Source organism: Salarias fasciatus, chromosome 12 (assembly GCF_902148845.1).
Source record: "Salarias fasciatus chromosome 12, fSalaFa1.1, whole genome shotgun sequence".
NCBI classification, from domain to species: domain Eukaryota; kingdom Metazoa; phylum Chordata; class Actinopteri; order Blenniiformes; family Blenniidae; genus Salarias; species Salarias fasciatus.
Window position 1 is genome coordinate 408570 of NC_043756.1, and position 18867 is coordinate 427436.

At 51.7% G+C, this 18867-nt stretch overlaps 1 protein-coding gene across 2 annotated transcripts; it reads right to left on the bottom strand.

Moving 5' to 3' along the window:
- Positions 1-608: 608 nt before the first annotated feature.
- Positions 609-15489, bottom strand: ptar1 (protein prenyltransferase alpha subunit repeat containing 1). 2 transcript variants are annotated; one of them, XR_003932586.1, is made up of 8 exons: positions 15371-15489; positions 13316-13485; positions 13184-13250; positions 13011-13115; positions 11087-11312; positions 6107-6522; positions 3290-4265; positions 611-3221 (listed from the first exon to the last, which is right to left on the bottom strand). XR_003932586.1 is itself a non-coding variant. In XM_030105424.1 (7 exons), the coding sequence occupies exons 1-7, from the start codon at positions 15454-15456 to the stop codon at positions 3950-3952; spliced, it is 1386 nt and encodes a 461-aa protein (XP_029961284.1). In that variant the 5' UTR covers positions 15457-15465; the 3' UTR covers positions 609-3949. The 2 variants fall into 2 exon arrangements, 1 of the variants encoding a protein (XP_029961284.1); XM_030105424.1 differs by having other exon boundaries at positions 609-4265; positions 15371-15465.
- Positions 15490-18867: the final 3378 nt, after the last annotated feature.

The following is an 18867-nucleotide window of genomic DNA, read 5'->3' on the forward strand; positions in this document are numbered from 1 at the left end:
GCCCTCCCCCTCCGGCCCTCCCCCTCCGGCCCTCCGGCCCTCCCCCTCCGGCCCTCCGGCCCTCCCCCTCCGGCCCTCCGGCCCTCCCCCTCCGGCCCTCTTGCTGGAAGCCTCACTTCCTGCTGTCTGCTGCAGCTGAGGAGCAGCAGTTGAACCGGACTCTCATCAGTGTTTCTTCCTGACAGGCTGCTTCACAGCAGACTGACCGACTGGAGTCACATTGTGCTGTTTGTGTGTCCTTTAGTGTGTTGTTCCCTCCTGTGAGTGTTGTGTGCGTGTGTGCGATATGGAGGGTGCAGTGACAGCACTCTTGTTTGGGTTTGGCTTTGTGTTGATCATTGTTTTTAACTCATGCTCAGCATTTTACTTTCTTAAAAGTTGAAAAATGCAAAAAGATCAGACTGCTAACTCGGTTGTGAGGAGCCATGTTTGGGACAAAGCCCACACAATCAAACCCAGTTAGTATGGATTCTTGCACTGTGGTAGGAAGCATGCAGACTGCAGATTTGCCTGGTAGACGAGGGTCCACTCACGATGTGCCAGTGTTCACCACTGCATAGCCGGATAGCGAATAATGAAATAAAGCCAGGTCTCTCATGTCACTTCAACATAAGCAACTATTAACAAAAAACTAAACATGTTAGAACAAATTAGCTTTATTTTCTTGGTAAGCAGATGACAGAACACTGAAAGTGAAGCTATAATACATTTACTCTATAAATAAATATAAAATTAATGAGATGACAGGGATTATTCATCAGAGATGCAACCTCCCAAACGAAGTGAACAGAGAAATAAATTAGAAACTCACAGGAGCTACATTATTGTTTTTAAAAGCTTGCTGAACCTTTAAAAAAAAAAAAAACATTTCTGCATAGGTAGTCTCGTATTCAAAGCTTGTGTCCTCGGTCTGCAAAGGACATGAACACATGAACACGTCCCAGCGTCCACTTTGGATATGCGCCCATTCTTTAAAAACAAACCTAAAGAATACACGGCTCACAACTACTACTTCCAAGATTATCTATGATCGTACACACAGTGATTAAAAAACGATAAAGCATCTAACTCCATGACTGTGACAGCTGAGAGACGTAGAGCGCCGTGGAGGTTATATGGAAGCACATGGAGGCTGGAACGGCGAGCCAGCCAGGAACGTTTCAGCGGTGTGGGCGATACCGTCTCAAGACTAACACACACACGACGACACCCAGACGGCGTGAGGGGCTCACCAACACACACACACTCCGGCCACGTGTAGCGCCATCGGGGACGTCCACACAGCACTGCCCCCTGTGGCCAGCAGAGGCAGCAACAGCTTTTTAGTGGCACCATCGTCCCATAAGGAGCTCAGGCATAAAACGCACATCTTGCTGAAAAGGTAGTCCAAAACAAAGCGCCGCAGCAATGAATGCTATCCAATCAAAGTCAGCGTCAGTTTTGCTCGTGTTGGCGGCGGATGGGTTTGTGTCCAGAATGAGTGAAACCTTTTCCATGTCTTAAAATAGTAAGTGAAAGTGACAGGAGGCCATATGACTGCCTGAAACCCGTCAGAAACCTCGATGCCAAACATAAAAACAGTTATATGTGAAAGCATCTATGATCTCAGAAGCTTCAGCCTGTTGGCAGACCACACGTCAACCCTGCGGCTTTTCAAAAATGTACCTAAAACTTCTCCTGAATATCTGTACAGATGTAGTGCTACAAATAAGTCATTGGCTCAGCTATACTGGGGAGAGTGACTGAAGGTATCTCTGTGGACTGTCAGCCGGCCGGCACTCGTCTCTCGCCCTCAGCTCACCAAAACCACACACCTGTACAACCAACGATGCTGAGCACAAACTAAGTCGCTGTTGTTGCACATTAAGCAAAACGTGAGCGGTAAACAGACGACAGCGGCCCTCGGATCTCTCCTGGAGTTCCAGCGATCGTCACGTCTAAAGGAAGCTTTATAGGACAGACAAGACGCAAAGCTTCTCCTAAAACCAGGTCAATGTCAACATGAACCAGTGGCAGCCATACCCAGGCAGACCTGTGTGCAAACACAAGTAGACATTAAGAGTAAAAGGATAAAGTTTGGTGTTATGTTGACTTAAACCTTTATAATTTTATTAATTTTGCTCATAACTACGGAATGAATTAAACGACTGGAGAACCCAAACTGTTCCAGTGCTCAGATTCTAACGCAGCTTCACGCTGACATGTTTTTACTCAGTTTTATTATCAATAATAAAAAAAAAAGAACAATTCAACCGGGAGTGGTGTTCTCCAAAGTCAGTTTGTGTGGCCATGTCTGAGCAGGTGTTGGTTCAGAGTGGGCTTTGTGTTACCGCATCCACCACAGAGAAGAGTCAACAAGGAGAGCGCGTCTTCCACGGCAAGCGCTTCAAACCCCGTCACTCTCTCCCGTCCAGACAGATGGACGAACAAACCGCCACAGCGCCCTCCTGCTCCGTCTCACTTCAACACGTTCACCCAACACAACATCAAAAGGTGCTTGGAGTGGCGCCGCCTGCTGGTAGGACTGGCTCACACTCACCCATTCATTCACATTCTCCACACCCAAAAGCCAAGCTGACCCAGGGAGAACATGGCGACTCCAGTGGGAGAGGCCTGCGGCGAGAGGCTGTTCCACTGCTCGCCTCCAGCTACATCCTGGTCACCTCCTCCTTTATATGCTGTTCATTCCAGGCCCATGAGGAAGGGGGCGCTGTTCCACCCACAGTGCTGTGCTTGTGTTATTCTGAGGCTCCCCGGCAGCTCTGGACAACTTGCTTCATCTGAAGCTTCCGACCGCTCACCGAGACTGACCAGCAGCGACGTCAACCGCGAGCAGGTCAAAGGTCAAGGAGAAAAAACCAGCTAAAAACCAGGAAACTCCCTCAGAATGGAAATCCCAGAGATAACGGTCCTCAATGAAACCAAGGAGTCCAGCTGTGCTTAAAACCCTGCCGCCCGCACCATGAAGACTGAGGCGCGACGGGAAACGTCCTCATGACCCCCGGATCCTGGACAGACGGCTCCGCCTACCTACTGCAAAACGCTAATATCGACCCAAAGGCAAGAAAACAGCTGAATGCAGTGACGCGCAGAACAATGAAGTCCAGGTTTCACCGGAACCGAGGAAAAACATGACGTCAGCCAGAACCCTCGCTCTTCCAGGGTTTAATCCCAGCTCTGGCGTTTGTGCAGGCAGCAGTGGACCTGTCCAGACAGTGGACCTGTCCAGACAGTGGACCTGTCCAGACAGTGGACCTGTCCAGACAGTGGACCTGTCCAGACAGTGGACCTGTCCAGACAGTGGTCTGCCGATGCACCTCACACTAAAACCCAACTTTCATTTCAACCTCGACCTCCTGATGCTGCTGTTTGTACGTTACACAGAAAACTGGATTCATCAACTGTTCATTTGGAGAGATTCCACTAAGCTGAGCAGTTTATTTTCTTTTCACATGTAGGACACTCTTGACTTCAAGTCTTGAATCCAGGTTGGGGCTCGCTGAACTGAGCCTTTCAAAGGGAAACAGCCTCCTCACTGCCTGCTGCTGTGCGAGCCTCTCCAGAGGACGATGGGACACCGTGTAGCGTCTGCTGCACTCGTCCTCCACTGCTGCTGCCGCTTCAGGACACGGACCGCAGTGAGACATGAAGACGATAAAGAAAAGAGAGCTTGACCTGAGGTTTGAGACACCTGAACCGACCAGTCGGGACTTCCACTCTGAAGGAGCACTGGCTCAGATGGAGCTCCGGAACATCAGAAGTTCCAGGAGAGCCCCCCCTCTCCTGCAGGAGCGTCAGCAGGACGGACCGCCGCGGCGTTCTGGAGTTCTCACCGCATTACAAGTATCAGGAATTCAAGTCAGCGCTACAGGGAGGAGAGCTGAGCCCAGATCTGTGTCTAAAGGCAACTTGAGTGCTGAGAAGAGACGGTCCTGACGGGGTCTGTCTCTCAGGACTGCGCCTGGACCACAGTGTCCAGCCACTTCCTGTAGGCGGCGGCGAAGCGTCTCTGCTCGGGGCTGCAGCAGCTGCGCAGGACGCCGCTGACGAAGCCGTGCTCGGAGGGCAGCGTGGGCAGGCCGGGCGGCGCCGCGCCCCTCTTCAGACGCTTGCTGTCGTGAGGGTCCGCCGCGGACGCCCGGTCCACCTCCATGGCCTCGCCCCCGCGCCGCTGTCCGCTGACCGGGCCGGCGTCCCGCACGGCGGCGGCGCTGCTGCAGTGGCGCTCGGCCCTCCACTGGTGCCACAGGTAGAACACGTGTCGCCTGGGGGACCAAGAGCACAGTCAGTATCTATCGACACCAATCTCCACAACATCTGGACCCGCTCAGCGGCAGGACCTGGACCATCCGGTACCTGCTCCCGGTTCCGCTGCGCAGCAGGACCGACTGTCGGCACTTTGTGGTAATAAATGTTCATTTGTTGCTGGCTACAGACGAGTCACTAACGGAGGCCAGCATGCTAACGGACGCTAGTGTGTTAACGGCGCCGAATGCAGGAGCTGTCGCCACTGATCTGAGGCGGGCCACTCAGTGTTGGGCTGAAAAACGTTCTGCTGTTAGGATCCTTCAAACTGTCTGGAAAATGTTCTTATCTTTAATCAGGGTTTCGTCAAAACACTCAAATGTTGTTTTGTCAAAAACAGCTGATCTTCTATAGTGAACAACTGCAAGTGTTCTACGTTCCAACATCAGAGCACTGTTGAGACGTTCCATTAAGGAAGTGTGACACACTGAAGGCCTGTCCAGGCTCCGGTCCGCATTGGTCTGTGTGACGTAAAAACCATCAACTCCTGTCGTGGATCCTTCCACGGAGCACTCCTGTGCCTGCGAGGCATGGACGTGGCAGTCGCAGAGCAATACCAACAGAACAGCGCAGCAAACAAAGATGGACTCCAGCCTGCAAGACTGACTCCGAGGCCATCAAGCAGGACCCCCATCTTTGTAATCCAGGTCTGGAGAACTACAAAGACATCCAGAGGGAGAAACATTCCAGTAAACTCAGTCAACAGGGATGAGAAGGCCTGTCGACAGAAGGGGAAGTACGTCTGTGATCGCTGTGTTAAAAGCGAAAAATCACTGGCGGCTGGTCAAGAGACTCGGGCGCCAGAGAGCGGTCCTGGTCTTCAGCTGTCACTCGGAGACCGTTGTCATCCTGACCATCCACACTCCCGCTGTCCTGTTCTGCAGAGGAGCGTCTGGACGCTGTCTGAGGAGCGGTGCTGTGTGGCGCACCGGCATTCAAACCAGCAGCCAAAACTACCAGCGCGTGGAAAACGACCGCTGACGTCCTTACTCCCGATCAGCTGACAGCAGCGCTGCCGGCCGCTCTGTCGCTCTGTCGCCTCAACGGGGGAGTGACTGACAGCCGTCCCGGTTAGGAATGGTTCTTTCTCGCGGTGTGACGAGATCTCGCGACATTAAGTCATGACGAGATTTCTCCTTTAAATGTAAAGCTGTCTCAGGGCACAAGTCAAGTCCATTACCAGATATGACACAGGCCTTTTCCAAAAGTTAATAAGATCATGTACCAGAAGCAGCACTGCGGGGAGAAAAACTCATTTTCATTTACATTTGAACAAAAAGTGTCCTGTCCAGAATGATCGACACCCTCCTCAATAATCAGTAGAAAAGTCTTCCTGAGCTACCAGAGATCAGACCCTCCTCTAATCACTGAGCAGCTGCTTTCATGTCTCCACTGCTATTTTTGACCATTTACTTTCATGTCCTCCATTTAGTCCTATAGTACGTCCCTCTAAGAGACATCTGTCTCCAGGGGACACGTCACTGTGGATTTTAGAGCGTCTCCTCTTTAGACCTGCACACAAAATGCACCTGTACTGTTCACTTCAATAAAAAAGGTTGTTTTTCCAGTTACATATTCTATGATTTTAGTTTTCTTTAATTAAAGGTCTTGTCTTGCGATGGTGACATGAACATCGTGTCTCGTCTCCTGAGCTGAGTGTCTCGTCACACCCCTAGTTCTTTCTCAACTTCAGTCAGTGGAAATACGCGACGACCCGTACCGACCCATCCTGACAGACCGAGGGGACCAGGCTGCAGGACTCCTCTGAAGACAGACCAGTATCTGATGGGGACAGTCTCACCTGTGACTCCAGAGCGTTTCATGTCCGGGGAAGGACTGGATGAGGTCTGAGCAGAGCTCCATCTCCTGGTGGAAGAGCTGAAAGACGGCGCTGAGGCCGAGCTGCCGCTCCTCCCCACTCCTGGTCTCCGCTCCCGACACCTCCCCGTTAGTGCTGGGACAGCCCTGCTGGAGGGGGGGACAGCCCTGCTGGAGGGGGGGACAGCCCTGCTGGAGGGGGGGACAGCCCTGCTGCTGGGGGGGACAGCCCTGCTGCTGGGGGGGACAGCCCTGCTGGAGGGGGGGACAGCCCTGCTGGGGGGGACAGAGCTGTGCCGTCAGCTCCTTGAGCAGGAACTGGCGGTAGTGGAAGCCGCTGTGGTCCGACACGTGCATGGACACCCAGAGCCGCATGGCCGTCAGCTCGTCGTGGAAAACCTGCGGGAAAAAACCAGGACGACATTCAGACAGCATGGCCGGTTCCCTCTGGAGACAATGTGAGACAATTCTTTAAGTCTGGGCGCCAGCTTTCATTGCATTTACTGCCGCGGCTGCACCAATGACACTTTTTAAAGGACAGGCTGGAACACCTCCTCCACCTGCCGGCCTACCGGGGACGATGCTGCGCAGCCTGATCCGTCTCCATCTGCAGGCGGCGAGTCCAGGCTACTGGAACCACCTCCAGAGACAGGCTCCGGGTCCCGGATGCTGCTGCAGCTCCAGCACTCGGCGCCGTCCACCAGGACTATTTAACCCCGGTCCTCCAGGACCCATGTCCCGCATGCTTTAGATGTCCCCGAGCTTCAGCACACCTCAGTCTTTCCTGTCCAGCATCAAGGCAGCAGAACGGAGCTCTGGAAGCTTCCAGACACACCGGCTCTTCCACCAGGAGCTCACAGGTCCAAACTCCGCCTGACCACATGGTTTCTGACCGTGTCCAGGGGGCGGCCTGCGCAGCTACGAGAAGACCCCTGGACTCCGTGGGACAGACCACAGCCTGGACTCCGTGGGACAGACCACAGCCTGGACTCCGTGGGACAGACCACAGCCTGGACTCCGTGGGACAGACCACAGCCTGGACTCCGTGGGACAGACCACAGCCTGGACTCCGTGGGACAGACCACAGCCTGGACTCCGTGGGACAGACCACAGCCTGGTGGGACAGACCACAGCCTGGACTCCGTGGGACAGTCCAGCCACAGTCGTGCTACTGGTGCAGCACCAGGGGAGGAGCGGTGGAAGGCGGCGCTCGTCTCCGAGCCGTCCAGCCTGTGAATCTCCGAACAGAGCCGAGACGCTACACGCCTGGCTGCGTCAGCTGAGGAGACCTGGAACCTCCAGCCCCCACGGCAGCGTGCTGGGCGGGGCGTGGCGGCCCACCCAGTTTGTCTGGGACATTACAAATCCAGTCTTTTTGGATGCAGAAATTCTCAGAAATGCAATTTTGAGCCTCGGTTTCTCAAGAGACGTCCTCCAGCATCAGACAACTGCTGCATGAACAACTGTAAACCACATCCACCCACCACAGCCACGCTGACGCTGTGATGGAGCGGCTGCAGACCATCCTGATCCAGGCACATGTCCTCTCTGTTAGTTTACAGTCTCCTCTCTAGGGCTCGGGTACTAGTACTTTTTCGATACCTCACGTACGGTACCGGGTCCTGAACGGTACTGTTTTCGGTTCCTGCCTTCACGGCGCACAGACGACGCCATGACTGCATTTACACTTCCTGCCACTAGGTGTGCTGTTTGCATGTTCGATCTTATTTTACACAGACACCACAGAGGAAGAAGGGCTGCAGGCTGCAGGCTCTCTCCATGCTGTTAGAAAGAGTGAGAGCGGTAAGACGTGGTCACATGTTCAATGATGCGATGCTCCGTTTTTTCAGTCAAAGAGAAGAACTGACCATCGTTTCTGTGCATGTTTATTGACGCGCTGCCACTTTAAGAAGCGAAACTGATCCCCGGACGCACGTCTCTTGTTCGGTACCAGTATATACCGAAGTTTTTCGGTCGGTACCACTGAGGCACCGTTAAACGGCACCCAGCCCTACTCCTCTCTGACCACATGGTCGAAACCTTTTTCTCCCCAGCTCTAAAGTTTCCCGTCTATGGAACCAAAACTATGTAGAACATCCGCTAGTCCTTTAGAAGGCTGAAGCTCTTTAGCATGTAGCATGTAGCATCACTGGAGACTGAGCCCTGAAGCTCTTTAGCATGTAGCATCACTAGAGAGTGAGCCCTGAAGCTCTTTAGCATGTAGCATGTAGCATCACTGGAGAGCTAGCCTGAAGCTCTTTAGCATGTAGCATGTAGCATCACTGGAGAGCTAGCCTGAAGCTCTTTAGCATGTAGCATCACTGGAGAGCTAGCCTGAAGCTCTTTAGCATGTAGCATGTAGCATCACTGGAGAGCTAGCCTGGAGCTGGGACTGACTGGCTGCTCCGGAGGTCTCAGCTGATCCAGTTCCAACGTCTCACCCTGTCTGCTGCTGAGAACTTTCTCTGGAGGCTGATGAATACAAAGCAGCCCGTCAGCTTGTTTGTGTGTCATTTATACTCATCCCAGTGGTGTACACACACACGCACGCACACACACACAAACACACTCTCTAGTGGTTCTGCAGTCACGCAGGCAGCCCAGGTGTTTCCACGTCAGCAGCCCCCGACTACTCAGAACGAGGGTCTTACTTCCAAAGGTTCACTCTCACAGACGGTGGTGCGTTCAATGACTCCACGTGACACAAGGTGTCGCAGCAGCAGCAAGACAACAGAGGTGAACCCAATGACGTATATAGTAGACTAGACGCTCACTGCCTCCCGAGAGACGGCAAATCGCAGCTGACTTCCGGTAGTGGCAGGAAGCGGATTCAGAGCGGGATCCAGCACGGTGTGTGACGGTGTGTTGGTGATTCACCAAGGTGCAGTAAACTTCTGTGTTGGAATCAAGTCACAATGCTTGAAATCCGTTGAGAACAGCAGCCAGGAGAGCCAGACCAGCACTGGAGGGTTCTTCTGCAGCTGAGCAGGTTCTCCTCAGGAGAGCATCCATATGTCAGTGTGCACTTTTTTCATTTACTGGAAATAAAATTTTCTATTTTTTGTTGCAATTACTGTGTTTCATGCTTTGATTTTTTCCATTTCTTGTCTTCCTTTGGCTGTTTCACTCAGCCAGTTTTAATTATTCTAGAAATGAGTGTCCACTGTGTTCAATGAAGCTCTTCTGATTAAATTGACTTCATTTTTTTTTTTTTTACACTACTTACTTTAATTTTCACATTTTACTCTGAAAAACCTCTGTGTATGTTAAAGCTAGGGTTGGCGATCTCGGAAAATTAGCGTTAGCCTGTAGCATCTCCCCAAGGCTCCGCTTAGCTAGCTCCGCCCAGCTCCGCCCAGCTCCGCCCAGCTCCCACCCCATTGGAGGAGCTCCCGTTGGGAGCGGAGACGTCCAGTGCGTCCCTGGCGTAGCCTGTCCTCAGCGCTTCGTTTCTTCGTTTTTCTTTATTTGCACTACGCCAAGTTGTGGCGCACTCACCGGTAAGTAAAGCCCCAAACATTCTTCTCCACCATTCTGCACCGACGCTCCGTCTTTCTACGTGCACTGAACCAGAGTCAGTGCACGCCATTGACATGTACGCGCAGGGGGCAGGTCAAACGGCGAAGGGATTTGATTGGTCTAAAAAAAGGTGTCCCGTCAAGACTATTGGTTGCTGTTTGTCCCGTTTTCCTCCTGCTGTAGATAGCGGATATTTTCCAAACTACTTGAAAAACACGCTATGAATTGCTTCCCGTCGGGTCATAAAGATCATTTTAACCAGTATTTAAAAAAATGTATCTCATTCAGATCGCCAACCCGAGCTTTAAGGTATTACATAAATAATGTGTGTTTTCTAACTGCAAGAATTGCTCCTCCAGAGACTTTTTATGGACATTTTTGTGTGAGGAAAAGAGCAACCACTCCAAGGTCTGTGGGTCTGAGCAGCTGTGAAAGTCCAACTGAATCATTTGAATTGGAGAACAATTGTTTAAAACACTAACTTTCTTATTTTGGATTGTTTCTGTTTTGGCAGAAACATTGATTTCAATCAGCAGCCGTGGTGCTGTGGGGTTCAGGGACCGTCTACAACTTACAAGACGCTGCAACAGTGAAGACAAACGCCATATCCAATAAATCTGATAGGAGACAAATGAGGGTTGTGGTGATTATGGTGACGCTGCAGTGAATCCCAGTGGTGGTATTACGTTTTTTTTTTTTTTTTTGTGGTATTTGTCTTCACTGTTGCAGCGTCTTGTAAATCGTAGACGGTCCCTTAACTCTGCAGCACTACGGCTGCTTACAGAAATCAGTATTGTTTCTGATGCTTGATAGACAGATACTTTTAATAAAAATGAGCTTGTAGCCTGTCGCCCCCCTCACAGCGACGGGATGCAGCGCCCTTTGTGTGTCACTGACGTTTTGTTAAAGAGTTACTGAGACCGAACGTCTGTATCTGTCAACATGCTGCTAACTTCACTGGACTGTTCAGTACATGAATGATAGAACTAATTCGTGGAAACAATTAAGTAAATTTTGTGCACGATTTATTATTTTGTGGCCACAATTTAATTCTGTGTTTGTTATTATATGAGTGATTGCCACAGAAACAGGCTTTGTTTTTTCTTGTCTGTGAGGGCTAAACAGTGCTGTGGTTGCCATGACAACGTGCCTCGGACAGAGACTTACTGTCTGCTAACAGTCAGAGCCATAACACAACACATGTTGTCCCATCAGTGATGACCAGCAGCCTTGAAGTCTGTATTTACCCAGGATTCCACAGCGCTCACAGCTTCTGCCACTACCGGGAGTCAGCGCCGGTTTGCCATGGCGCCGCTGCTGTCCGCCGAGCAGCCAGCGGTCCAGCTTTATATACGTCATTGGGTGAACCCCTCTCCCTGCCTGCCGTCAGACAGTCAGCAGCTTACCGCAGCTCATAGCGCCATACGGAGAGCGTGGAACCCACCTTGCTGCTGCCGCTGGCCATGTGCTGCAGCACCCAGATGCGATGTGACCAGGCGTTGTAGTTGCTGGGGTAGCGGCCCGCGGCGTCGGCGCACACCTTCATCTCCTGGTGGAGGGTCCGGGACAGCTGCTCACTCGGCTCCAGGCTCCCGCCGGCGCCGCCGTTCAGGCTCTTACCCCGGTCCGGGGCAGAGTTCTGGAGCAGGATCTGCTGCAGCACCCAGCGCCTGCACAGCACAGAGGAAACATCCTAACTGCGTCCACACCGTGCGCACTTTGAAACTGTAACAGTATTACAACTCCAGCACAGACCCCACCAGGCAGAAGGAACTTACATTTTACTCAGTGCTACTAAAAGAGCGAGGAAGGAGTTCCTCTTTTCCGTGCACGCACATGGACCGGGCGCCAGCCTCCGCTCATAAAACATGAAGATAATGCGGAAGTGCAAAAAAGCTGTAATTCCGGGGAAATTCCAGCAGGGGGCGATGATGCTGGTTTCAAAAAGACCCCCGGTCTCATTGGAACCCATTCAAAAATGCCGATTTTCAGAGTGAAAATAAACATCTAAAGCTCCGGTTTCAGGACAGGTTCTGGTCTCTGTCTCTGGTTTCTAGAACCTGCTGCTTCACCAGACTCTGATTTTCACATAAATCATCTGTCGATTTTAAATTTCGAGTTAAAATTTTGCATAAATGGCCCTATCCCAGCGCCTCCTCTGTCCACGTGATGCGGTCACGTGACGGGCTGGACCAATCACATTACATCCGGTTTCAAATGTTCAATATGGAGACGTCCTGCTGGACTGGCTGCAGTCTGCAGAACGGCGGTTGGGAACGCTGTGGGGGACGTCACGAAAGCTCTATCCATTTATTTACAATCTATGACATGGACGCAAGCCACAGGCACGAGTGTTTCACTAAACTGCAGTTACGCCCAAGGCCTGCAGGGGCCGTTGTTTCACATAAAAAGTGCACCTTAATGCACCTTTAAAGCTCGGGTTGGCGATCTTGGAAAACTAGCATGCAGCACGAATGTAGCATCTCCCAAGGCTCCGCCCAGCTCCCACCCCATTGGAGGAGCTCCCGTTGGGAGCGAACACACTGGACGCGGGAGCGCCACGCGCACGGAGTTTGTGATCGCCTCCAATGTTATGAACCTTTCTGACTGCCGCACACAACGCGCATAGCAGCGCAGCGCGCCGCTCCCTTCCTTCTATTTTTCACGCAAGCCGCGAGCGCCGAGAGCGCCGAGGCAACGCGCTCTGAACCAGGGCCAGCGCACGCCATTGAAGTGCAGGGGGCTGGTAGAACGGCGAAGGGATTTGATTGGTTCCTTAAGAGCGGTCCGCGCCTTACGACTGGTCGGAGTTTTTACTGTCCTGTGGCCGCTACAGTGGTCAGATTTTTTCCGCACCTTTTTCCGTCCACATAATGTATCGACTTCTCCCAGGGGGCAGGAGCATTTCACTCAGGATGACAAGAAGAGCTTTTGGACAACATCGTCTGCCCTAACTTTAACAAAGCCATGAAAACAAAGTCAACACCAGTTATTTATTTCTCCGTCATTTAAAATAACCCTTTAATGAAATGAATTCTTTTTCATCCCATGACTGCAGCACCAGTCAGCTGCAGCGTTACACACGGCCCAGCAGCCGTGAATTCAGGATGTAATCCAGGAATCGGCTGTCAGAAGAGAAAGATGGCAGGCTGGATAGAAAACATGGGAGTTGTGAAAAGAGGCGGGCTGCAGGGACTCACTGCTGCCAACTCCTGTACAGGAGTGGTACTGCTTCAAAATGATGTCAAACACAGGCTGATTAAATCTGACATTTAAGCATAATTCTAGAGTGAAGCGTCAAAAGAACAGGGATCAAACTGCAGATAAGACGATGACAAGAAGAGATCTACAACATTCAGGAGTCTTACCGGTGGATCCACGTCTCAGGGCTCTTGGGGAACTTGGTGAGGGCCAGCTGGCCCAGGTAGAGGTCTTTCTCTGGGCTCAGGAATCCGCACTGCAGCAGCTCCTTCCTGAACGGGGACAGCCAATCAGCAGCAGGTTCACAGACAGCAGCTCCATGCTGGGGGTTCCACTGTACCTGACGTTCCACGCAGTGGTGAAGTCTGGGTTGAGCAGCAGCAGAGTGGAAGTGATGTCCACCAGAGCTGAAGGACACAGACAGACCGTCAGTCTCAGGCCGGCTCTCCTGAAGAGGAAGACACGGTCTTACCCTCCCTGTCCAGCCAGTGTCTGCGCTGGCGGTACAGCAGCAGCTTGTTGTGGACGTACGGCAGCAGGAACTTGACGCACCAGCTCTCCACCCCCAGCTTGTTCTCCACCAGCACGATGGGGCTGCGGTTGTAGCGGGCCTCCGGACACGGAATCACACCGATCTCATCACTGCGGAGCAGACAGTCGACGACAGCAGGCTTCACTACAGCGTCCACATTCTGCCTGCACATCCCTCCACAGTCGATGGCGGTTTGTCCACCTGCCGCTTCACGGCTACGCACGGAAAGAGACAAGCAGCAAGTCTCTCCTCTCCACTAGTCCACGGTCAGCACGCAAGGGCGTGGAGGAAGACGCACAAAATCACTTCTATAGCGACGGCAGCCGATCAGCACCGCTGTGGAGGACACGACATGCAGCTGGAAGCATCAGTGGAACGCCACCCACTGTACAACGCTGCACCACATTCCACCCAGATAAACCAGAGAAAGACGGGAAATGAAACCGAAGGTCAACTCTCACTCCATGGTCGCTCTATAGCCATGAAGCCACACCCGAACGCCAACACCCGGAGCCACTGGACATCAGAGAACAGCTGAGTAGAAAGGAAGATGATAATCATGGTGAATCAACTCATGGTGGGGGTCTGACATCCAGACTGCAGCCTGAGGAGGACTTAGCTCTCATTTTCATGTCAACAAACAAGCTGTCCTCGTTTACAACAACACTCCTTCTGACATTTTGTTTGTACTGTTGTCTCAATAAGAAAAACAGGCAGCACTGATAGCCATGTTACCTCAGAAACTCAGAACGAACAGAGACTGTTCTGATCACTGATCTGGAATTGACCTTACATACTTTGATTTCATCTTGTACTGATTATTGTAATTCTCCTTTTACTTGTTGTTACTACGACTGTTCTTAAACGCCAAACCGTACGTCCCTCTGCAGCCGGACTGCTGACAGCCGGATTTATCCACTGTCACATTTCTGAGACAGATTATGAGGAGGGGGATTTTACAATCATTCACCATGAACGACATAACAGAGAGAAACAACCTAGATTGTTTGCGTTTGTCTCCAGAAATTCTTTATTAACACTTGAACATGTAGACATTGTTTTTTTAAAGAGTCACTTTTATACAAGAAAGTAATGAAATATTAAATAATAGAAAACTTTAAGTCCTGTCAGCACTTTTCAGATTTAAATCTACTCCTATTGTGACTTGCTGCCACAATTACACTAAAATAATAATAACTCTGTCATGTTTACCAGTATATATTTATGATTGATTAGTTCACTCTAACTTTACCCAATGACCTCCTGCAGCGGTGGGCAGGCTCACGACGGACCCCCGTCCCGGAGGACAAACTGTGAGCGAACATCCGCCGAGAAGCGAGCCGGACAGACAGCTCCGCTCCGGGGGACAGCCCGAGCCCGGCTCAGCTACCCGCCCCGCTCCGGGGGACAGCCCGAGCCCGGGTCAGCCTCCCGCCCCGCTCCGCTCCGCTCCGGGGGACAGCCCGAGCCCGGCTCAGCCTCCCGCCCCGCTCCGCTCCGCTCCGGGGGACAGCCCGAGCCCGGCTCAGCCTCCCGCCCCGCTCCGGGGGACAGCCCGAGCCCGGGTCAGCTACCCGCCCCGCTCCGGGGGACAGCCCGAGCCCGCAGCGGTGAGCCCGGGTCAGCCTCCCGCCCCGCTCCGGGGGACAGCCCGAGCCCGCAGCGGTGAGCCCGGGTCAGCCTCCCGCTCCGCTCCGGGGGACAGCCCGAGCCCAGCTCAGCCTCCCGCCCCGCTCCGCTCCGCTCCGGGGGACAGCCCGAGCCCAGCTCAGCTCAGCCTCCCGCCCCGCTCCGCCCCGCTCCGGGGGACAGCCCGAGCCCGCAGCGGTGAGCCCGGCTCAGCCTCCCGCCCCGCTCCGCCCCGCTCCGGGGGACAGCCCGAGCCCGCAGCGGTGAGCCCGGCTCAGCCTCCAGTCGGACTGGCAGCTCTCGCCGCCTGGGAACCGGAGACACGGCGGCGAGCGGTCCTCCCGGGCCGCCCTCGGCTCTACTCACATGTTGGGGTTCCTCTTGAAGGCGTTGGTGATGTCTTTGACGACTCTCTGGACCAGGACGTCCACCTCCTCCTCTGACTCCGCCATTGCTGAGAGCGCCCTCTGACGTCACGCTCACGGAGAACTGTTTCCGGGTCAGAGCTGCAACGTAAAAACGTAAGAGCCTCCAACGTAACCACGTAAGCACCACGGCCCCAAAACAATAGGTGCGTTCACGATGGCAAAGCCAGAGGCAGACGGAGCTAGACGAAGTAGACGGCGCAGCCGTGGGGCGGAGTTCTAAGTCTGCCTCCAACTCGGACAACCCTATGTTCTCCATGTTTGTGTTTCTCATGACTCCCACCGTTGGGGGTGTTTACAGGCCCGGCGTCCGGGGTGGCATGTGCCTCCTTGCCCCCCCCCCCTGGCTGTCAGAGGGGTAATTTTGTTTTTCTTATTAAAAACAAAAGAATTCATAATTTCTTTTGTGTGTCACATTGTGTTAATTCATATTCAGTTAACTGAAATAAATAAAATTAAAAAAAACAAAATAATTTTAAGTTACGTTTTGGCTTCTGTTATGTGAAGCGTGCGTGCTGCTGCGGACCAGGCGTCAAGGGGGGCAGACTGCCTCGCCCCCTCAGTCCAAAAAATTAATAAATAAAGTTTTCAGTCTATTATATGCTTAAAAAAGCAACAGCAAACTCCACTGGCTTGGTCAAATCAATATGAAGTGATGTGCTATTCAAAATTCCAAAAAAAAAAAAAAGTGGAGACTCCAGCTCTGCTAAAGGTGACAGCTGGTTATTTTATCATTTGTTTTATTACTATTTGTGCTTTTTAGCAGTGTGATTAATGATCATACGTTGTTGGACACAATAGAACAGGCCTCTGACCTGTGGATTCTGTTTTTGTGTTGCTCCGTTACTTTTTCGCCACCTTTGCGCCCCCCCCCCCCCCCCCCCCCCCCCCCCCCCCCCGCCGCCGCCCCCCCCCCCCCCCCCCCCCCCCCCCCCCCCCTCCTCTCCTCCCCCTCTACACTGGACTGGAGCCGGGACTGGGTGTTTATTTATGCAAATAAAGCGTGTTGCCATCAAACTGATGACGAGTGGGCTCGGGTCCAATCCCCTGCCTAGATGAAACAGAGGGGTGGACCTGGTAGCCGCGGTGAGTTGCTCTCCAGCAGCTCACGCGGCTACCTCTGTGACCGATCTCGTTTGGGTCTCGCGAGTTTTCGATGCCCTACGTAGGTCCTACGTATCAGTGACGCCGGGCCACATCCGGGCGGGGCGGCTCAAAAGCACCTCATGTCGAACGCACCTGCGTTCGACATGAGAAAGCCAGAGGCAGACCTTTAAGACTTTTGAGCCGCCCCGCCCAGATGTGGCCCGGCGTCACTGATATGTAGGACCTACGTAGGGCATCGAAAACTCGCGAGACCCAAACGAGATCGGTCACAGAGGTAGCCGCGTGAGCTGCTGGAGAGCAACTCACCGCGGCTACCAGGTCCACCCCTCTGTTTCATCTAGGCAGGGGATTGGACCCGAGCCCACTCGTCATCAGTTTGATGGCAACACGCTTTATTTGCATAAATAAACACCCAGTCCCGGCTCCAGTCCAGTGTAGAGGGGGAGGAGAGGGGAGGGGGGGGGGGGTGGCGAAAAAGTAACGGAGCAACACAAAGACAGAATCCACAGATCAGAGGCCTGTTCTACTGTGTCCAACAACATATGATCATTAATCACACTGCTAAAAAGCACAAATAGTAATAAAACAAATGATAAAATAACCAGCCCTCACCTTTAGTAGAGCTGGAGTCTCCACTTTTTTTTTTTTTTTGGAATTTTGAATAGCACAACACTTCATATTGATTTGACCAAGCCAGTGGAGTTTGCTGTTGTTTTTTAAGCACAAAATAGACTGAAAACTTTATTTATTAATTTTTTGGACTGAGGGGGCGAGGCAGTCTGCCCCCCCTTGATGCCTGGTCGCACTTGCAGCAGCAGCACGCTTAACATGACAGAAGAGAAAATGTAACTTAAAATTATTTAGTTTTTTTTTTAAATTGTATTCATTTCAGTTAACTGAATATGAATTAACACAATGTGACACACAAAAGAAATTATGAATTCTTTTGTTTTTAATAAGAAAAACAAAATTACCCCTCTGACAGCCAGGGGGGGCAAGGAGGCGGGGGGGGGGGGGGGGGGGGGGGGGGGCATTGCCACCCCGGACGACGGGCCTGTAAACACCCCCCACAGTGGAGTCATGAGAAACACCAACATGGAGAACACAGGGTTGTCCGACTTGGAGGCAGACTGATAACTCCGCCCCACGGCTGCGCCGTCTACTTCGTCTAGCTCCGTCTGCCTCTGGCTTTGCCATCGTGAACGCACCTAATGTTTTTGTGTGTGTTTTTTTTGTTTGTTTGTTTTTTTTGAAATTGTGAAGCGTGCAGATAGGGATGTTCAGATAGCAGACAGACCGAGCATAGCGCTTCACAAATCCAAAAGTACGGTACAATCCAACAACACAAGGCAAAACAAGGACAAGCTGACGCATACAATGCGGCCTTCCTTAATCATAAGTTTTAGTGAATCAAAATAAACATGCAGCTCCTTGCGGAAAAGAACAATGCAGAAATGTGGGACAGTTCCTCAGAATTTACATCTGTGCAGTATTTGGCTGTTATGTTCTAATTTTCTGTCCTCCATTATGAAACCAAAATTCAAGGTGTTGTCCGTCGGGTGTGGTACATCCAATCTGTCCTTCCAAAATAAACCAGATAACTTGCGCGTCCCCACAGTGGGCTGAGTTTACCTAATCAAAGATAAACATGTTTTTGTTGTGATCAAAACTTCGCAATCATGAAAGTTAAAGTAATCATTTCAGAAATTTGGTGGACTCATCACTTCACTGTCTACTGCTTCACTCTGGAGTCAAAAGTCAAAAGTCCAAAGAAAAAAAAAAAACCACACTAATAAGCTGAGTTATGAAATATATGACACTATGAAATGTGGAAAGTGCATCATAATAACATTACATTAAACTATATTTCTACTTGTCCTGCTAATAATTTAGGACTATTTCAATTGTGTGATTGATCACATCAGCAAACGAACATAAAGAAGCACTGACTGTGCGTATTTACAAATGTTTGATGAGACCTCTGATCTGAAGGGAACCTGACTGTGACTTTGGGACATGAATGCAGCTGCAGCATCCTTCACACCGCCGTGAGCAACACACTGATCTCTGAACAAAAAGATGATGATAAAACAACAACAAGCTCGGAGGAGTAAACAGCCACGCTGAACCCAGCAAACAAACCAACCAGAACAACGTTCCCCTCGTTCTCCGGGTAATGGAGCGGTTTTAGAGGAGATGGATACTGAAAGGTGAAAGGATGCTCCGATTTTTTAAATCATCTGGCAGGCCAGATATTAGTGGGCACCAGTCGCTGACCACTGCCTTAGAGGAAACAGGTATGACTTTTAGAGCTTGAGGGATCTGCACTGC

Bases quoted from the DNA above. Each gene is read 5' to 3' on its own strand.
- ptar1 (XM_030105424.1), bottom strand. From the start codon at position 15,456: ATGGCGGAGTCAGAGGAGGAGGTGGACGTCCTGGTCCAGAGAGTCGTC. The intron at 13,486-15,370 runs GTGAGTAGAGCC...TCTGCTCCGCAG, and splicing joins TTCAAGAGGAACCCCAACAT to TGATGAGATCGGTGTGATTC. The intron at 4,266-6,106 runs GTGAGACTGTCC...TTGGTCCCCCAG, and splicing joins GAAACGCTCTGGAGTCACAG to GCGACACGTGTTCTACCTGT.